At 39.5% G+C, this 16959-nt stretch overlaps 2 protein-coding genes across 2 annotated transcripts; one reads left to right on the forward strand and one right to left on the reverse strand.

The window, feature by feature from the left end:
• The first annotated feature begins 1107 nt into the window (after nucleotides 1-1107).
• LOC146367296 (complement factor H-related protein 1-like) lies at nucleotides 1108-7392 on the forward strand. The gene is made up of 10 exons (XM_084912803.1): nucleotides 1108-1170; nucleotides 1292-1424; nucleotides 1518-1694; nucleotides 2597-2776; nucleotides 2858-3034; nucleotides 3565-3603; nucleotides 3722-3883; nucleotides 3972-4142; nucleotides 6108-6133; nucleotides 6265-7392. The coding sequence occupies exons 2-10, from the start codon at nucleotides 1370-1372 to the stop codon at nucleotides 6283-6285; spliced, it is 1008 nt and encodes a 335-aa protein (XP_084768929.1). The 5' UTR covers nucleotides 1108-1170; nucleotides 1292-1369; the 3' UTR covers nucleotides 6286-7392.
• zbtb41 (zinc finger and BTB domain containing 41) lies at nucleotides 7390-16434 on the reverse strand. The gene is made up of 11 exons (XM_084912802.1): nucleotides 16131-16434; nucleotides 14380-15609; nucleotides 13242-13449; nucleotides 12613-12682; nucleotides 10885-11032; nucleotides 10422-10551; nucleotides 10205-10300; nucleotides 9929-10035; nucleotides 9687-9792; nucleotides 9454-9542; nucleotides 7390-8828 (listed from the first exon to the last, which is right to left on the reverse strand). The coding sequence occupies exons 2-11, from the start codon at nucleotides 15575-15577 to the stop codon at nucleotides 8197-8199; spliced, it is 2784 nt and encodes a 927-aa protein (XP_084768928.1). The 5' UTR covers nucleotides 15578-15609; nucleotides 16131-16434; the 3' UTR covers nucleotides 7390-8196.
• Nucleotides 16435-16959: the final 525 nt, after the last annotated feature.

Genomic DNA, 16959 nt, shown 5'->3' on the forward strand with positions numbered 1-16959 from the left:
TTTTAGTGGGCCCAGAAAATAGGACAATTTCTTTGAATTCACAGAAACGTTCTTGTTTTATAATTACTGCACAATCTGGGCAATGAGCTAATTTAATCAGCCAATTTTCTTTGGTCATTTTACACATTTATTTATTCCAATTTATGCTCAAAGAGTATCACTGAAATATTTATTTCATTTATTACAGCAGCATTTTTTTATTATGTGGAAAAACTTAGTTGTACTGTTCAAATAGTCATTTGTTTTTCTTTCTTACGACGTCTCAGTGCTTTGATTTTTAACTAAACTTCTTTTCACCGATGGACAGTTTCACTGGTCAAGCCCACTTTAGATCAGTGGGCTATAGTGCCACACAATGTAAGATGAGTTTGACATTTCTGAATTAGACTCAAACACACTTCACATGTGTAAGATTAATGTTGGATTCTTTTAATATGTAATACTGAATTTAATAAACACCGGCAGCCTTGCAGAGCACGCTGAGAACAAACTAATAGTAATTAATAAAAATGATGCACAGGTTTTAAGACGCTGTACAGTAACAAAGCCTATATTCATCAGCATAGCGATGTGTCAGGATCTAACAATTTATATAAACTGCTGTCCTGTGATTCCCCTGAGATGTCACATTTATCCAGAGAAAGCTCCCAGCTCTCAGCCAGCTGTCAATAGAGTGAGAATAGTAGGAAACTAAAACTCATATGTAATTCATCCATTGCTATTTTTGTTTTTTAAACATCTGTCCTTTTACTTAATTTTACTTCAATCTACCCAACACATGTCCCTCAAAAGAAAATATAGAGAGCATGCAAGGATCAATAAGAACTGAATCTTTCACCGCAAAACAAATATCATGATAACAATATTACTGAACACAGTCAACATCCTTTTTGCTTGTTTTGTTTCTGGCTTTAGGATTCAGTCTTTGCTGAACGTCTGTGCGTTGACGTGGCTGCTGTTTGATGTTTCACAATGTTGAACTCTGATTACGGCTGTCCGGGAAGTCAGTTTGAAACCTGGACTGTAAATAACCTCATAGATTTTTGTACAAAAACATTATCTGACAAATGCAGGAGGAAAGAAATAAATACAAGCAGTTCCAACTGAGCAGTGTTTTCTTGATGTTCACTATGTGTACAAAATGTGTGTCTGCGTACTTTGTGTGCATTTGTAAGGACCCCAATTTAAGCTTTACACATTTATAAAATGTGCACGCAGTGTCTATTTGTGAATTGATTTCAACAACAGCCAGAATTACTCAGCCTTATGTTTACTGTTTCCCAACTTTTAGGCTTTGATGACTAATTATTAACTGGTTCAGAAGAACAAGGTTCTACTCTGCTCTGCTTTGTGAATTAATTCCTGCAAAATGTGTCTCAGGTCTCTTGGATTTGTCCTGATTTTATTTCCTGGAGTGCTTCTCGGTGAGGACATTTATTTATTTATTTGAAGTTGTTGGTTATATATCTAATGTGCGTTTTTATGGGGTTTGTTTGTTTGTTTTTATTGTATTTCAGCACAGCGCTGTGACGCTCCCAGGCTTCATGGTTATTTTATCCCCGAACAAGAGACTTACTCTGACAGAACCACGATCACTTATTCCTGTGATAACGGATATAAACCTGTAGTGGAGGGTTGGTGGGCAACCAGTACCTGTGAACGTGGGAAATGGTCTCATGAACCACAATGCATAGGTAAGTGTTACATATATATGTCTATACTGGGAATGGTAAATGTGCTTAAAAGCTTAAATAAATATATATATATATTATTAAAAGATTGTGTAATCAGTTGTCTCAAAACATAAGAAATAAGCTAAAAATCAGACTGATCAGCAAATAAAGACAATGTTCAATCTTATGTCAGGATGGTGAAGCTTTCATTTTAACTCTAAAAAAGTTATAAACTAAATAAAAAATAATATTATGAGGTACAGGACATACAAATCAGAGTTTGGGACTCCTAATTCTCTTTGAATTAACCGTTCATGCAGGGACACTGCATGCTGTTTGTGGAGTTTTAAAGTTAAATACCACAAATCACAGAAGTCCAAGCCTGTCAAGAATCACTCTGCCACGAATAAAAGAAAATTGCATTTCTTCCAAGAAAATACGTGTTTGTTAGGTTTTTTGTTTTGTTTTTGTCTGTTTGTTCTTTTTTTGTTGTTGTTTTGATTTGTTTTGTTTTTTGTTTTGATTTGTTTTGTTTTTTTCCCCTCCACTGTGATTAAGTTGTATTGTTGTTCATGTTGTATAAATAAGAAAACCAATAAAACATAAGTTATAATTAAAAAGAAAATACATGTTGCTTGTCTTCATGGTTAAGATGGGAATTTGTCATTGATCGTGACTTTTATGAACACTTACACTAACCCTGAGCCCCAACAGTTAATATTGTTAAACTGTTGATGGTGACTTTTGTCTGGTTTTCCTCAGATTTAAAGGAACAATTAAAACAACTCTCTTCCAGTAATTCCTTGAATTAACTATTCACAACGTTTAATGCGACATGTTGCTGTTCGCAGTCAGAAAGTTTTAATTATGAATGTAAAAGTTACTCAAAGTGTTGATGGTGACTCTGGTCTGTTCTTCCTCAGATGAAAGCAGCTGCCTTCCACCACCTATTCCCAATGGAAAGTACCCTGAAAACTCAAACGGCTCGTATGAGGATGGAAGTACACTAACGATAACATGCGATGGAGGATTTGAGCACCAAAACCAGATCAACACCATTACCTGTGGAAATGGAAAATGGTCCTCTGCACCAGTCTGTGAGAGTAAGTCTGCTACATGTTTGACTCCAGTTAGCTGTTCAACACTTTTCTTCTGCTTCTATTCATGACTTTTTATTTTTACAGGAAGTATGAGTGCATGCAGTGCACCTCCTAAAATCCCTCATGCAGTCATCATTCATGGATACCAGGAGGTGTTTGCAGCAGGTTCAGAAGTGCAGTATGAGTGTGAAGACGGATACACTGCACACACCAAGAAATCTGTTTGTATACAGAGAAACTGGACACCAGTGCCAACATGCAGTAAGCTGACTGTTTAATGAGATCTGCATTTATGTATTTACTTTTTATGAATTGGCAATAATCCACAGTAAGTTTAAAAACAACTGATCACATGACACTTGTATCAGTGCACAAATGAATGAGAATGTTTAGTGAATGATCAGGTGGTCAGAAATATAATAAATAAAAAATAAAAAATAAAATAAAAAGAATAAGTATTCTGCAATCATTTGAAGTTTACAGTCTACAAATGATGCACGTTTAAACAGGAAGTGGACTGTCAGTGTCTGTTTACAGTCTTTTCTGCTGTTCATAGTGAAATTTAATAAAATACAAAAATACAAAAAAAACCAGATATTTAATACATATTGGAGTGACTTTATCCTTTTATTTTTGGGTGTTTTTGAGCAGTAAAAGTTCTTGGATGCATATGTAGTGTGTGTAGAACCTTGTTAACATAAAAATGACTGACAAACTTTATAAAATAATAATAGAGAAAATGTTCAAATTGGCCTAATCTCAAAGCAAAATAACTGTTTTGTGTCTTTCAGGATCTTCAAATGAGGGAGACACACGTCTTCGTTATACAAGTAAATAAGTACATTATTTTCTCCTTGAATTTATTCATGCTGACAAATCAGAATGTTAAGTGCATTACCTCGGCCACAGTTTGGTGTTTACAGAAATATTCCTGCGTTTTCATTTCAGTTCAGAATTGCGGAAACATCCCTGTTATTGAAAATGCTGTTGCTCAGCAAACTTCACAATACTATTTGACATACCGATGCCAACGTTTCTACATATTAGTGGGTCCAGAAACAGTGAAGTGTATCAGCAGTCGTATGTGGTCAGACTTACCTAAGTGTAAAGGTATAAACACATCAATGATAATCATTTTTAAGGATCTGTTAAAGCGTTGGGGAGAAATTTTAATTTAATGGTTGTTTCTTGTGTCCAGCTAACTTCTGTGCTGTCAACACCAATGACAATCCTGAATACATATCTGTGGGAACTGTGCACATAGAAAATGGTGAGGAAGAGAGAGTGGAGTGTGTGAAACCACACAGCTGGTCGTTTGAACATTATTCTATGGTTCGATGCATCAGTGGAAGAGTGGAGGCAACTAAATGTAAGTATTACTGTAAACTCTCTATGTTTGAACGTGTCAGTCAGAAAAGAGTTTTCAGTGCTGTGTTGCCTACATGTTAACACGTTTTTATTACCTATAAGAAAGAAAACTTTTTAATAAATAAAACAACTGAACATGAATCGTTTTAATAACAACTACATTTTAAAAGATCTGAGCACTTAATGTCTCTCAGTGTCACCAAATCCAACCAAGCTTTTACAACTTTAAACTCCTTTAAACACACAGAAAAAAGTACAGCAACACTGCTGATTCACTGATTCATTGTTTCTACCTTAATTTGTTGTCACCAGAAGTACTGCACAGGCACCTGTCACACCTTGTAGTGTATGCTGCCACCCTGACAGCTTCCCTTTCCCTGCACTAATGCCTGTGATGTGGAAATTATTAAAATGACTAACACATATTTTTCCCCATCTGCTTTTAAACCTGAAATTATCCCTGGCATTTCCACTTGGCAATTTCTAGTGGAATCACAATAGATCTTATAGACTCTATTAATATGTATTTCTTTAATCAGAATCAGAAATACTTTATTAATCCTGAAGGAAATTATGAGTTACAGCAGGCAGCGTGCTGGTTGGCATGCGCACTCACAAAGGAACCCTCCGACCAAACATACTTACACAACATCACATTGGAGAGACAGGTCAGAGCGGTAGGCTGATAAGAAAAATAACGAAAATACACGACATGAAGTAAGAGGAGGAGATAAAAGCTCCACCCAGACTGAGCTCCTGAGGGGAGAACAGTTTCAGAGCAGAAAAAAACACCTCAGCACAAAAGCACATGAATTGTAATACACCATAGAAGCACATGGCAAGCAACAGGGGTGGGTAAGGGGTGAGAGTAAGCCAGTGTAGACAGCGCATCTGGTCCTGCAGCATGTGCTGGGCCCAGACCCGCCGTCTGACCTCGGCCTTGGAGATAAGCATCCGAAGTCGTTTGGAATACGGGATGGGGGACGCGGGATGGGGACGAAGAGTCTAAACAGAGTCTGTTATCAGAGAGAGTGTTTTTGATGTTCAGCTCCAGCTGTGAGGCCACAGCTGGCACCGATATGGTAGACGCATGAAATGATGGTGGTTTCCTTTAGTGCAAACAACTGCATGTTAATTTTACAGTCGATCTAAATGTCCATCACTGGTCTCTCAATCTCCCGTTGGAGAGCCATGAGCTTCTCAGAGATGTTATCAATTTTGCGCTCAAAGAGCATACTCTAAGTGCCCACAACAGCATCAAGCTTCTCTTGATCTTATCCATGCTGCGTTTGATGAGCACATTTTGAGAAGTCACAACTTGTGCCACGCTTTCAATCACAGCGGGCAGCCTTGTGGGGTTTTGATCAGCCATTTCCGCTTTCTTCAATTTCCGATAAGCTAGGGCCAAGCCAGCTCCGATCAGCAAGAACCCCGTTATCATGCTTCCGAAAAGGTAGATGTCTTCAATGTCCTCAATCGACAGTCCCGCCAGGCACACGACCCTCCAGTTCCTCCACCCATCCATCGTGTATCCGGCCGGGAACGTCCCTCCAGGACACTCGGGCTCACCCGAGCCCAGGCTTCTCATTGAAAGGAGAGTGTGAATTGCATTTAGGGACCAGTTGATCAAATCTATAATTCCTCTTTAAGGTTTTAACATATGCAGAAAGGCTTTAAACAGAGTTTACTGTGTGATCACCTTTAATGAGGCTGATATATATGTTGTTTACTTTGTGCCTCGTGTAAACACAGGGGACTATTTAGTAAACAACCATATCCACTTCTATAGAAACTTCTGCCTCATGCAGTGATTTAAACAGTATCCCAGTAAAGTCGATTCAACAAAATATTAAACCTGATGAAAGCTGCCAGCAGCTTGTAGACATGTAGAAAACTGAACACACCTCATCTGCAAATGTTAAGTCACTGAAGTGTTCACACTGAGCTTCTGCATCACTGTTTACAGGTTGTAACAGGCTGGAACATGCAGTGGTGAGTGTTCCTCTTTAAAAGAAATGCTGTTATTGCTCTGATCTGTCATTTAAAGATGCTTAAATGCAGAATCACAACTTGATTTTTTTACACTTGTAATTTATTCATAAAACATCTGTTCTTCTAACCAGACGTGCAAAACACAGCTGTAGCTGTGGATTTGCTCACCACCTTGGAGCTTTTAAAGGAGACACCTGACATATGATCACATCATCACATCATCATTTTCATCTTTGAGAGTGTGAGAGAAAATGGTTTGTGTGCTCATATATGAAACAAAAACACAGCTGAACTGAATAAAGTCTCCTCCTCATAAAGACTCCTGCTGCTCTTTACTGTTCTTGTTTTTAGTGTTTATATCTGAAGAGCACCGATTTAAAAATCAATCAGTTCTCAAATTGTGACCAAAGTTATAGGAAACACATTACAACATTAAAATAATCCTGTTTTCAAACTGTAAAGAAATTAAAAGAAGTAATCCTTCTTCTTCTTTTCTTTTCTTTACTGTTTAAAAACACAATTATTTCCCAAATATCAAAACAAGTGTATTATTAAGATTCTTGCACATTTCATTACACTCATATGCAGTGAATCTTTTTCAACATTCACCTACGGTGATGTTATAAAAACCATGCTGTTGCCTTCCTGTTAACACACACCTGAATGCTCTAGACCTGCAAAAAGCCAAAACCTCTGCTTTGATAGATGTACTTGGTTTCTCACAGACCCACATAGTGCTCTGAAGACTCTTTTTTTCACATGACTGTACAGCATTGAAAACACAAAAACATTGCATATGTACAGGTTTTAGTGCAGTTTATGCTCCCACCCAGAATAAGTCTTTTTCTGGGAAGTCCTTGCATATTTCAACAGGACAACACTAAACTGCATACTGCACCATCTTTACAGCATCACTTTGTAGTGCAGGAGTCTGGGTGCTGAATTTGCCTGCAGTTTAACTGAAGGGAAATATTTGAGACAAAACCAAAAACAAAGACAAAGACGCAACACAGCTAGAATCTTATATCAGACAAATCTCCCAGAGGTTCCAGCTGCTGGTCTCCTCGGTTCCCAGATGTTTACGGACATCCGAGGAACTGAAGGAGGTCAGGGGTATATTTGCACCAACCAGGTGATTTCCAAAGAGATATTAACTGAAAACTTATCTTTAAAAAGACTTGTCTGTTGGTGAGTCTTCATCTGTAAAAGAAATGCAGTGTATGCCTAATTATTGCCCTCAAATAAAGAGTCATATGTTATTCATTGTACACTTGTTTTACTTTATTTAACAAGCTTGAAATTTGTTCATGAAACATCTCAACTTAAAACCAGATGTGTAACTAAAGCTAAACAGCAAAGGTTATTCACACCTACAGCTGTTCAAGCTCACAAGTGGCTGAAAGCTCTCCCTTTCACCTACATTACTCTAAATCATAAAACTACATCAAGTTTAAAAAAAAAAATCATTGTGCTTGTTTTTGACAAATTGCACACATGTATACTGCAGTCACAGTTTAGAATTCCTCTAACCACCAGCGATTATTATTTTTATTAGAGGTTTATTATGTATTTGGTGAACCAGCATTGATTATTAGAAGTTAGAACCGGCAAACTGTTTGTACTAAAAATAATTACATGATTTGTCTATCAAAAATCTCATCATTCATTTTTATTTGTCTGTTAAAAATGACAGTGACCGTGCTAATAAAAACTCTGATATGAAACGGTAAACACTTCAGTAACAGCAAAAAATCCTGCCTAGACTTGGACTTGCTAAAGTAATGTTTAAAAATGTTTCATTATTACCAGAATGTCTTTTTTTAAGTTTAAATTAAATTTACAGGTTTTTATCTTAAACATGTCACACAAATCCATCAAAATCTGGTTGGATTTATTTTTTTTTGTCCTAAGTTTAGATGGTACGTGAGTCTGACTGCGAGTCACCGCCATGTTAAAATACAAACACACTGCAGAGGTGACTACGTCTTTGGTTCTCCCTACATGATTTCTGTGCCAAGTTTGTTGCGCTGTGCCTTTAAGCTCCAGTTTTTTGCCAAGGAGCGTCAGTGGGCATGATCAGAGGTGGCCAAGTTCTGCACAGAGGAAGATGGATCGAGTCCAAGCAGCGTTCCCAGGTAGGACTGCTCTCGGTGGTCCAGCATCTGATCCGACCTCACGGGGTGGACGATGTTGCCCGGTTGAGGTGTGAGGGTGTACTTCTCTAAGAAGGCCATGTCTGTAGCCTGGTAGCCAGAGTTTTGCTGCTGTCCTTGAGTCTGCAAGCTAATGACTGTGTGAGTCTGTGAGGAGTGAGGTGGAGGCCTGTGAACGGTCAAATCGCCCTGCGCTCCTCCAGCCATCTGGATGGGAACTAAAGTGACGGGAACGCACACGTTTGTAGGAGCGGGGCTGGTTTGGTGGCTCGACTTAGGCTCGGCATGGTATGTCTTTGAGCTTTCCTCAAAAGTAACCGACACTATTTTTTCTTCACCGATCGAGCTGAGGGGCTGCTCGGCAAAGCGCGTGCTGTGCACGTGGTCGACGTGGTACTTGAGCTTGTCTTTTCTTTTAAAAGTGGCGCTGCAGTGGGGACAGTTAAAGGGACGGACGTCTGAGTGAATCACCATGTGCTTCGTCAAAGTCTTCTTGATCCGAAATGTCTGATGGCACTCGGGACATCTGTGCGGTTTCTCACCTGTTACACATAACACAGAAAGACAGACATTCACGTCTACGGCACCTTTAATTTTAATAATAATCATCTTCTGTCCTGATGGACCCTGCATCAGAACACTGACTGTCAGGCTTTCAAGACCCCCCGACTGTTTGTAGAGGCGTCTTTTGTTATCACTTCTCCAAACCCAAAAAGTCTTTATTTCATGGTTCTTCTAAATGTTGTCTACTCGACACAGCTCATACAAATGAAACTGTTAAACAACGAATGCACAGCTGTCAGCAACAGTTAGTGGTCTCCTGGATAGTTTCTGCATCCAAGAGTCTGCTCAGATCTGTTTGTGTCAAAGTGACTTAAGTTTTATCATGAGACAGTGAGCGCGGAGCTTACAGACACATCCACGGGGCTTAAAGTGAGATTCAAAGAAGTATAACAAGAATGACTACTCATCCAGATATCTGTGTCTGCATCCAAAACAGAATATAATCTCCAGTTGAAGCTGCTCGTGTTTACAGGATTCAGAGTTTATAAAAAAAAATAAAACAAGCCTAAAAACACTCATTAAAGATCCACTTCTTTTCTGTTCTCATACAGGAAGTATTTTCAAGCAAATGTAGACTTTCCACTAATTCATTTGCTTCCTTACCTGAGTGAGTCCTGAAGTGCATTTCTAGACTTGACTTTCCTTTAAATTCTTTCTTGCAGACCTCACACTGATGCACAGCAGTTTTATACCTGAGAGGAAAAATTCCATCATTAACACACACAAAGGGAACATTTACCAAACCTCCAGGCTACTCTGTAAAGGAGATGCAGAGAGAAGCAAGTGACGACAACAACACAACACTAGAGAACAAGCTCGTGGTTTGTATAACATACTTCTGCCAGACTTTCTCTCCCAGATGAACACTTCTGTAGTGGACTGTCAGGTGATCATGGCGTCTGAAGCACTTGCCACACTCCTCACACTGGTGTGCTTTCTCACCTGTAATAGAAATGGGCACAGTTAAAATACTGTTTTTAAGTGTTTTACGCTGTACCATGTGACTCTGTGTGGAGAAAAAGCCACAAAAGTAACAAGTAAAACTAGAGAATAGCACTGCTGTCCCTTCCATGCTCACCAGAGTGTATTTTCTGATGTTTGGTCAGGTGATCGTGGCGTATGAAGGTTTTCCCACAAACATCACACTCATACCGCTTGTCATCATGGTGGACTCTGAGGTGAAGCCTGTCCAAGGAACAGTTTTCTCATTAAAGACAAGTCTACTATGAACTTATGTTCATAAGGTCATAAGATACCTTTATTAGTCCCACGAGTGGGAAATTTCATAGTAGAAAGTTTGAAACTTTTGTGATCACCAACACCAAACGGCGTCTCCAAATCTCACAGGACCCACCTGTAGGAGCTGCCGTGACGGAAACTTTGGCCACAAATACTACAGAGGTGAGGTTTCTCTCCACTGTGGATCCTCAAATGCTCCTTTAGGGTTGTCCTGCAAAGTGAAAACTCAAATATGATCATCTATGACTATTTTTTTTAAATAAATAATCATAGTGCACTCCCACATAAAAACGGGCCATGTGGGAAATGTAACAGGGCACAGACAGGTGTACCTTTCTCTTACTGATTTCCCACAAACCAAGCAGGTCCACTTTCTTTTGCCTCCATGTGTGCACTCGATGTGCCTCTTCCTGTTGCCGGTGTCATTAAACTGACGACCACAGATCTCACAGGGAAAAGGACCTGAAAATGAGGCAGGATGAAAGCGAGTACATCAATTGCTACTTCAATACGGTTACAAAAGTACACCCTGGCACATTCAGATAACCATTCACTCTCACATAAACAAATACAGTCAATTTAGAATCACTAACTTAACCTAAACTAACCCGTCTGCATGTCTTTGGACTATGAGACGAAGTTGAAGCACCTGGAGAAAAACGTTAAAGGTTTGGATTTAATATAGTCTGAAAACATGAAAAACAAAAACTTTATCTCCTGAATATTTTCTATTCAAATACTTATCTGAGATTCAAAAATACGTTTAAATATATAACTGAAAAAAATAGTTCTCACCTAAGTGGAACTTCTCTTGGTGTTTCAGCCTGGCAAACCTGGATTTGAAGTATTCATCACAGAAGGAGCATTTAAAAGGCCGGTCTTGGCTGTGCAGGATCATGTGCTCCTCCAGATGAGGTTTGCGAGTGAAGGTCTTGAAACAGATCTGATACAGAGAGTTCAAAGGTTACAGGTAGGATTAATTCATCATTACAGCCCATATAAAAGTCATGGGTGTAAACACTGGTTATTTCACAGATATACTAGTATAAAGAGTTTCTTTAAATATTGACACAGGAAAACAATGATCAATGAGCTTAATCCATTATTATAACTTTACCACAAGACCACAAACTATCCAGTTTAGCCTACAGCTGCCATCCCGTATAAACTCTGAGCAATAAATTGTTATCATTCAGTCTGTTATAAAAGACATTTCACAATAAGTTGTGTAACATGTAAATTTCCATTTTAACAAATGTTACTTGCTGAACAGTCCTTGTCTTTGAAAATAATCTGTCACCTTCCTCTCCTCTCCTTCTTACATCTTTCTCCATTTCTCAGATTAGAACGATCACACACACAAACTTTTTTCTCTTCAAACACAACAACTGTTGGAGCAGCAAACAAGAGAGACTGTGTGGCAAACGGCACAGACACTTTGTGTTTGGTGACACCTGTTGAGCTGTCTGAAAAGCTGCATTTGAAATGACATGCCACATAAAAAAATGTATGAATTAAAAAAAAAAATCATCTTTGTTGATCCTCACTCCTCCTCCGTAGGCCTAGCAGAAGGCTTGAAAATAAGTACTGTAACTTTATTGACATTTGCATGCATGAATGCATGAGAGACGAGAAAGGAAAACGTGTTCAAGAGTTTGCAAGTGGGACCACAGTGGTTGTGAGTTCTGGTCTGATCAGTATCTTACCACATCAGCTGCAGACTGCAGAATGAAAAATTAACTCATTTGATAATGGGAGGGAGAGCCTTCAGTTTTCAGGCCCCTCTTCTGTGGAACCAGCTTCCAGTTTGGATTCGGGAGACAGACACTATCTCTACTTTTAAGATTAGGCTTAAAACTTTCCTTTCTGCTAAAGCATATAGTTAGGGCTGGACCAGGTGACCCTGAATCCTCCCTTAGTTATTCTGCAATAGGTGTAGGCTGCCGGGGATTCCCATGATGCAGCTGCTTCTTCAGCCACCTTTCTCACTTACTATGCGTTAACAGACCTCTCTCCACTGAATCATACTTGTTATTAATCTCTGTCTCTCTTCCACAGCATGTCTTTATCTTGTCTTCCTTCTCTCACCCCAACCAGTCGCAGCAGATGGCCCCGCCCCTCCCTGAGCCTGGTTCTGCCGGAGGTTTCTTCCTGTTAAAAGGGAGTTTTTCCTTCCCGCTGTCGCCAAAGTGCTTGCTCATAGGGAGTCATATGATTGTTGGGTTTTTTTTCTGTATGTATTATTGTAGGTTCTTGCACCTTGACGCGACTGTTGTTGTGATTTGGTGCTGTATCAAATAAATTGAATTGAATTGACCTAATATTATTGTTGATTCCACAGACTATCAGTTAAAAAGATAAAGTTCTTAAAAAGTATTTAATTTGATAACAACTGATTGTTTGATTGACTGAGTCTTAGAAATATATTATGAAAAATGGATGTGGGCTCATCAGGAGAAATACATTTGCTAACATCACTGTCAATAACATAAATATTTCTTCAAAACTGAAACCAGTCCTCACAGCACATTTCCAGCTTTCACTCTTCCTCTTCCTTTTGGTAAGAAACTCTTGGATGTGGTCTGGATGAAACCTGACAGGAAGGAGAAGATACTTCATTACACAGCGCAACAGCACAGCAGCAGCTCAGCTGATGTTGGTGTTGTGTGATGTTTGTGCTGCACAAATGACTTAACTATAATATCTTAACTAGAATTTAAGTAGAGCCAGAGTTTTACAAATATCAGCGCTATAGTGCTGGTGACACTGCTTCAATCATTTTAATTGTATATTAAATCCAATAACACGGAAACTGAACATGTATGTAACATCTCAGACTCTTCACCACGAGGCTGATCTTTCTGGTTTTATTTTTAACTATTAGTGTATATGAATTATCATTCACTGCACTGCACACACCATATACACTGTATGTACATGGATGCAGTGTTATAGCTTCTCTTTTTTGTACAAAGCAAAGCCTAAATACCTCACACACATGAGCTGGTGATGATTTGCAACCAGAGCGACTGGAAGTGGTCCAAACATACTATACTTGCACATTTACATCCATTTGCTTACCCTGGCATCAATCATCCCATGAACATTATGTGAATTTATTACAATACCAAAGTAAAATGGCCATCTCTCACCTCCTGACGTGCTTGGCCAAGGTTTTCTTGCTGGCATGGAGTTTGTTGCAGAAGGGACATTTGTGTTCCTTTTTCTGGAACGGGACGTCGCTGGCGTGCTTCTTCTTGTGTACAGTCAGGTTAGACTTGGTGGAGTAACGCTGCAGACAGATGTCACACTGGAAAGGTTTCTCGCCTGTGTGCACTCGAGTGTGGCTCTCATATTTCCCTGGAAATATGTATTATACTGTATTAGGAACACATCTGGGTCATAAGATAAACACACACTACAGACGTACCTCTACAAGAAAAAAACCCTTTACACTTACAATACAAACACAGCAATGCCTTTTAGAGGCACTCTCTAAAGACAGTTTAGAGGCCACAAAAAAATCTATTTATAAACAATGGCCATGTAAGTTTGGATTTTTTTTCCCTTAATAATAAGCACCTTCATTTAGAAACTCTTGTATTTACTTGTGTTATCTTTGTCTAATATTTACATTTGTTTAATGATCTGAAACATTTAAGTGTGACAAACATACCAAAAAATAGGAAATCAGTAAGGGGTTAAATCAGTTGAATAGTCTTCCACACTAGTTGTGTTATCACAAATCCTGCTTTCCTTGGTTAAACAGAATCTAATATTAAACACTTGCTGAACATTACAAACTTACTGTATTATAAATATTATGAAACAGAAGGAACCACGGCCAGGAGATGAGACTCATATGAAAATGTAGACAAAAAAGAAGACCCTTCGTATGACATAACTTGTTTTACTGTCTAACAGGTTAACCGTGTTAATGGTGTATATATATATTTTTTTTTACCCATGAAATTATGGGGGGGGGGGGTGAAATGCTGCAATAAAATTTAAAAAGTGCAAACTACAACTCAACTCTATTAACTTTTAGGGTTACAAAGCGCTGATAAATAAACAAAAAGTTTTACAAAATCAATTTTGACTGATCTTCTATGGAATGACCCTCAATATCTTAGGCTGTGGTAATTCATAATGAGCATTTATAGCTATTGTATGTGTGTGCAGACCAAACACTGAATGACATTACAAAAAATAATTATCTCTGGTCTTATCTGTTAACCCTGTAAGATAAGAATAACACTAATAATCTAGATCTTATTCCGTGGTTCCCACCTGCACGGTCAAACGTCTTTTCACATTTGGGGCACTTGAGGATCTTCTTGCTGGAGTTCTGTATGATGACTGGAGCCAGACCTTCAGGATACACTGGACTCTGGTTAGAGCTTCCTGCATGCATCTCCACCCTGTCAGCAGCCTGCTGCTCTGTCCTCTGTAGATCTGAATTCTGCAGATCTGCACGGCTCTCTGTCTCATCAGCTGTCTCGGCAATAATGGCGGCATTTGCGTCTCCTCTCTCTTCCTCCTCCTCGTCCACATCCATTACATCGTCACCCTGAACTGGTTTAGATGCCTTATTCACATCCAGCTTGGCTGTCACATTCACTTCCCCTTTTCCTTCCAGTCTGTTTTTGTTGTGCTGCCTTGATGATGCAGTGCTTTGTTTTTCCTTGGGAGCACTGCTACAGTACTCACCATCATTTCCTTTATACTTAGTAGGTGTTCTCCTCCTACGAGCTGATCTCCGTGTGGTAGCACTTCCCTGACCTGTCGTCTTTTCTTCCTCATTCGAGGCCTCCTGATGTACATCAGTGTGTACACTCTCAGCCAATTGACCCTGATTGGAGTTATCATGACCGAACAGGTTTCCTTGAACATCAGCTGGACTGTGGATCTCTGTATCAGCTCCTGATGAGTTGTTGGAGGTAGTTTCCACTTTACGAGAAGCTATTGTCTGAACCTGGGTTTGTATTACACTTACAGGTTGTACTTCACCGTCTTTACATAACAGCTTTAATATATCCATCATGTCCAGGAATCGGGCCGCTTCAGTTAGAGCTGGGAGTGCTGTCTCTGCAACAACACACTCAGCGGTGTACAAGAAGCTGAGCAGGTGCTGGAAAACAGAGTCCTCCACGTGCTCCAGAGTCACATGAGTTTTAGCAGAAGGATTCTTGGACAGCTCAGCGTGGAAATAGCTGCTCCCATGGGCCAAAACCGCCTTGTGGGCACTGTAGGTCTTCCCACCTACAGACACAAACACATCGCAGAACTTCTGCCGGCTCCGGTCCTCATTCAAGAAATTGAGGAGGTTGTTACTGTGCTGTGACATGATCAGATGTCTCATTTGTGGGGCTGACTCCTGTAACGTTTCAGAGTTTGTTGGGATGTTGGATGGAGGTACACCGTCACCACTGGCACTGGCCTGCCTGCCACGTCTGGGACGGAGCATAGTGCTAGGCTTTTTCGTCATTAATGTGTCTGCAGGTCTACAATGAATCCCTCCTGGAGAGAAGAGGAATGTCATCAGAGCTGGGACTGAACATGTATAGCTGCTGACTACTTGGTTTTTTATTCAGATTTCACAGGAGCATGTTAGTCAAGAGGTTGCACAAATGGTTTGGTATGTAAGTGCAACACAGTGCAGCTGACTGTAGCTGCACTGTAAAAGGAGACTGTAGTCATACATATGCATAACCACACATAAAAAGATGCTAAGAGATTTCTCGTGCTAATGCGAAACACAAAACTGCTATTCGTTATAAACAATGCATTCAACACAATAAAGGCCTCAGTGGCCTTAAATGTGAAATTAAGCTAACTTAGTAACTCTGCTGCTAATCTAAATTGTTAACTGCCAGGACAGGGGAATTTACATATTCGCTCCCCACCTCAAGGACCCCTAGCATTGTGTTATCGGAGTGACGGGCGGGCCCCCCTCCGAGGAGAGTGTTGACAAACGACCTCTGATGTTACCCTGCAAACTATCATTTAATACGCACTCGTATTTTAACCAAACGTCTTACCTAAGAGTTGCGGGACACGTTTACAAGGCACCGCGTACCCCCAGCTTGAATAAGAAATGTGAGAAATAAACGAAGGAATAATAATTTCCTGGATATCTGTAACGCCCCACCAGACACCGAAACAAGCCGTTTGCTCATTGGCTGCTTCAGCTTTTGTTCTCTAACGGTCCATTTTTATCCGCGTAAACACAAGCAGCAGTGAAATAAACCTCAACAATTACGACAGTTGATGCCCGTGTTACTTCATTTTCTATATAATACATGAAAAGTCAAAGACGAAATAAACAAAGGCTGGGGTGTTTTTTGTCGATTATCATCGTGAGCTCATAACACGACGGCATCATGGGTAATGTAGTCCAACAGCTAATGGCATACTGGCTTTCTTTTTTTTCTACTTTCCAACTACATTTATCTGACAGCTAACATTTAAGATTTTTTTTTTTTAAACCGTTGACAACATATAAATGCAGTATTTTGTTTTTAAAAATGTAAAAATTTCCAGCCAATTGCAACAATAATATAATATAAAGTAATATTGGAGGAATCGTGGTTAGATGGTCGGCACTGTTGACCCACAGCAAGAAGGCCCTGGATGTGAATCCACGATTAGGCTGTGTCCCCTCCAGGTGGAAGAATTTACAGAGTCACCCACCTCCTGCAGGGCAATTTGGTTGTACTGTATATTTAAATTTGAAGTACATTGTTAGCACTGTACTTCTGAATTCACTAAAGTGAATGCATGGCAATACGGTGTATATTAGCAATATTTTCAATTAATGAGTTTAAGGGTTCAAAACCCTCATCATAGGGTGGAGTCCTAGGTTTATCA

The sequence above is a fragment of the Perissodus microlepis genome, chromosome 18 (genome assembly GCF_051167445.1).
Source record: "Perissodus microlepis isolate ML-2025 ecotype Zambia chromosome 18, ASM5116744v1, whole genome shotgun sequence".
Classification (NCBI taxonomy): Eukaryota; Metazoa; Chordata; class Actinopteri; order Cichliformes; family Cichlidae; genus Perissodus; species Perissodus microlepis.

Coding starts and splice junctions, on each gene's coding strand:
- LOC146367296 (XM_084912803.1), top strand. CDS start 1,370: ATGTGTCTCAGGTCTCTTGGATTTGTCCTGATTTTATTTCCTGGAGTG. Junction 3,035..3,564: donor GACACCAGTGCCAACATGCA/GTAAGCTGACTG, acceptor TGTGTCTTTCAG/GATCTTCAAATGAGGGAGAC. Junction 6,134..6,264: donor ACAGGCTGGAACATGCAGTG/GTGAGTGTTCCT, acceptor TCTTCTAACCAG/ACGTGCAAAACACAGCTGTA.
- zbtb41 (XM_084912802.1), bottom strand. CDS start 15,577: ATGACGAAAAAGCCTAGCACTATGCTCCGTCCCAGACGTGGCAGGCAG. Junction 10,552..10,884: donor CCAAGAGAAGTTCCACTTAG/GTGAGAACTATT, acceptor CCTCATTTTCAG/GTCCTTTTCCCTGTGAGATC. Junction 9,543..9,686: donor GGAGAGAAAGTCTGGCAGAA/GTATGTTATACA, acceptor TTTTCCTCTCAG/GTATAAAACTGCTGTGCATC.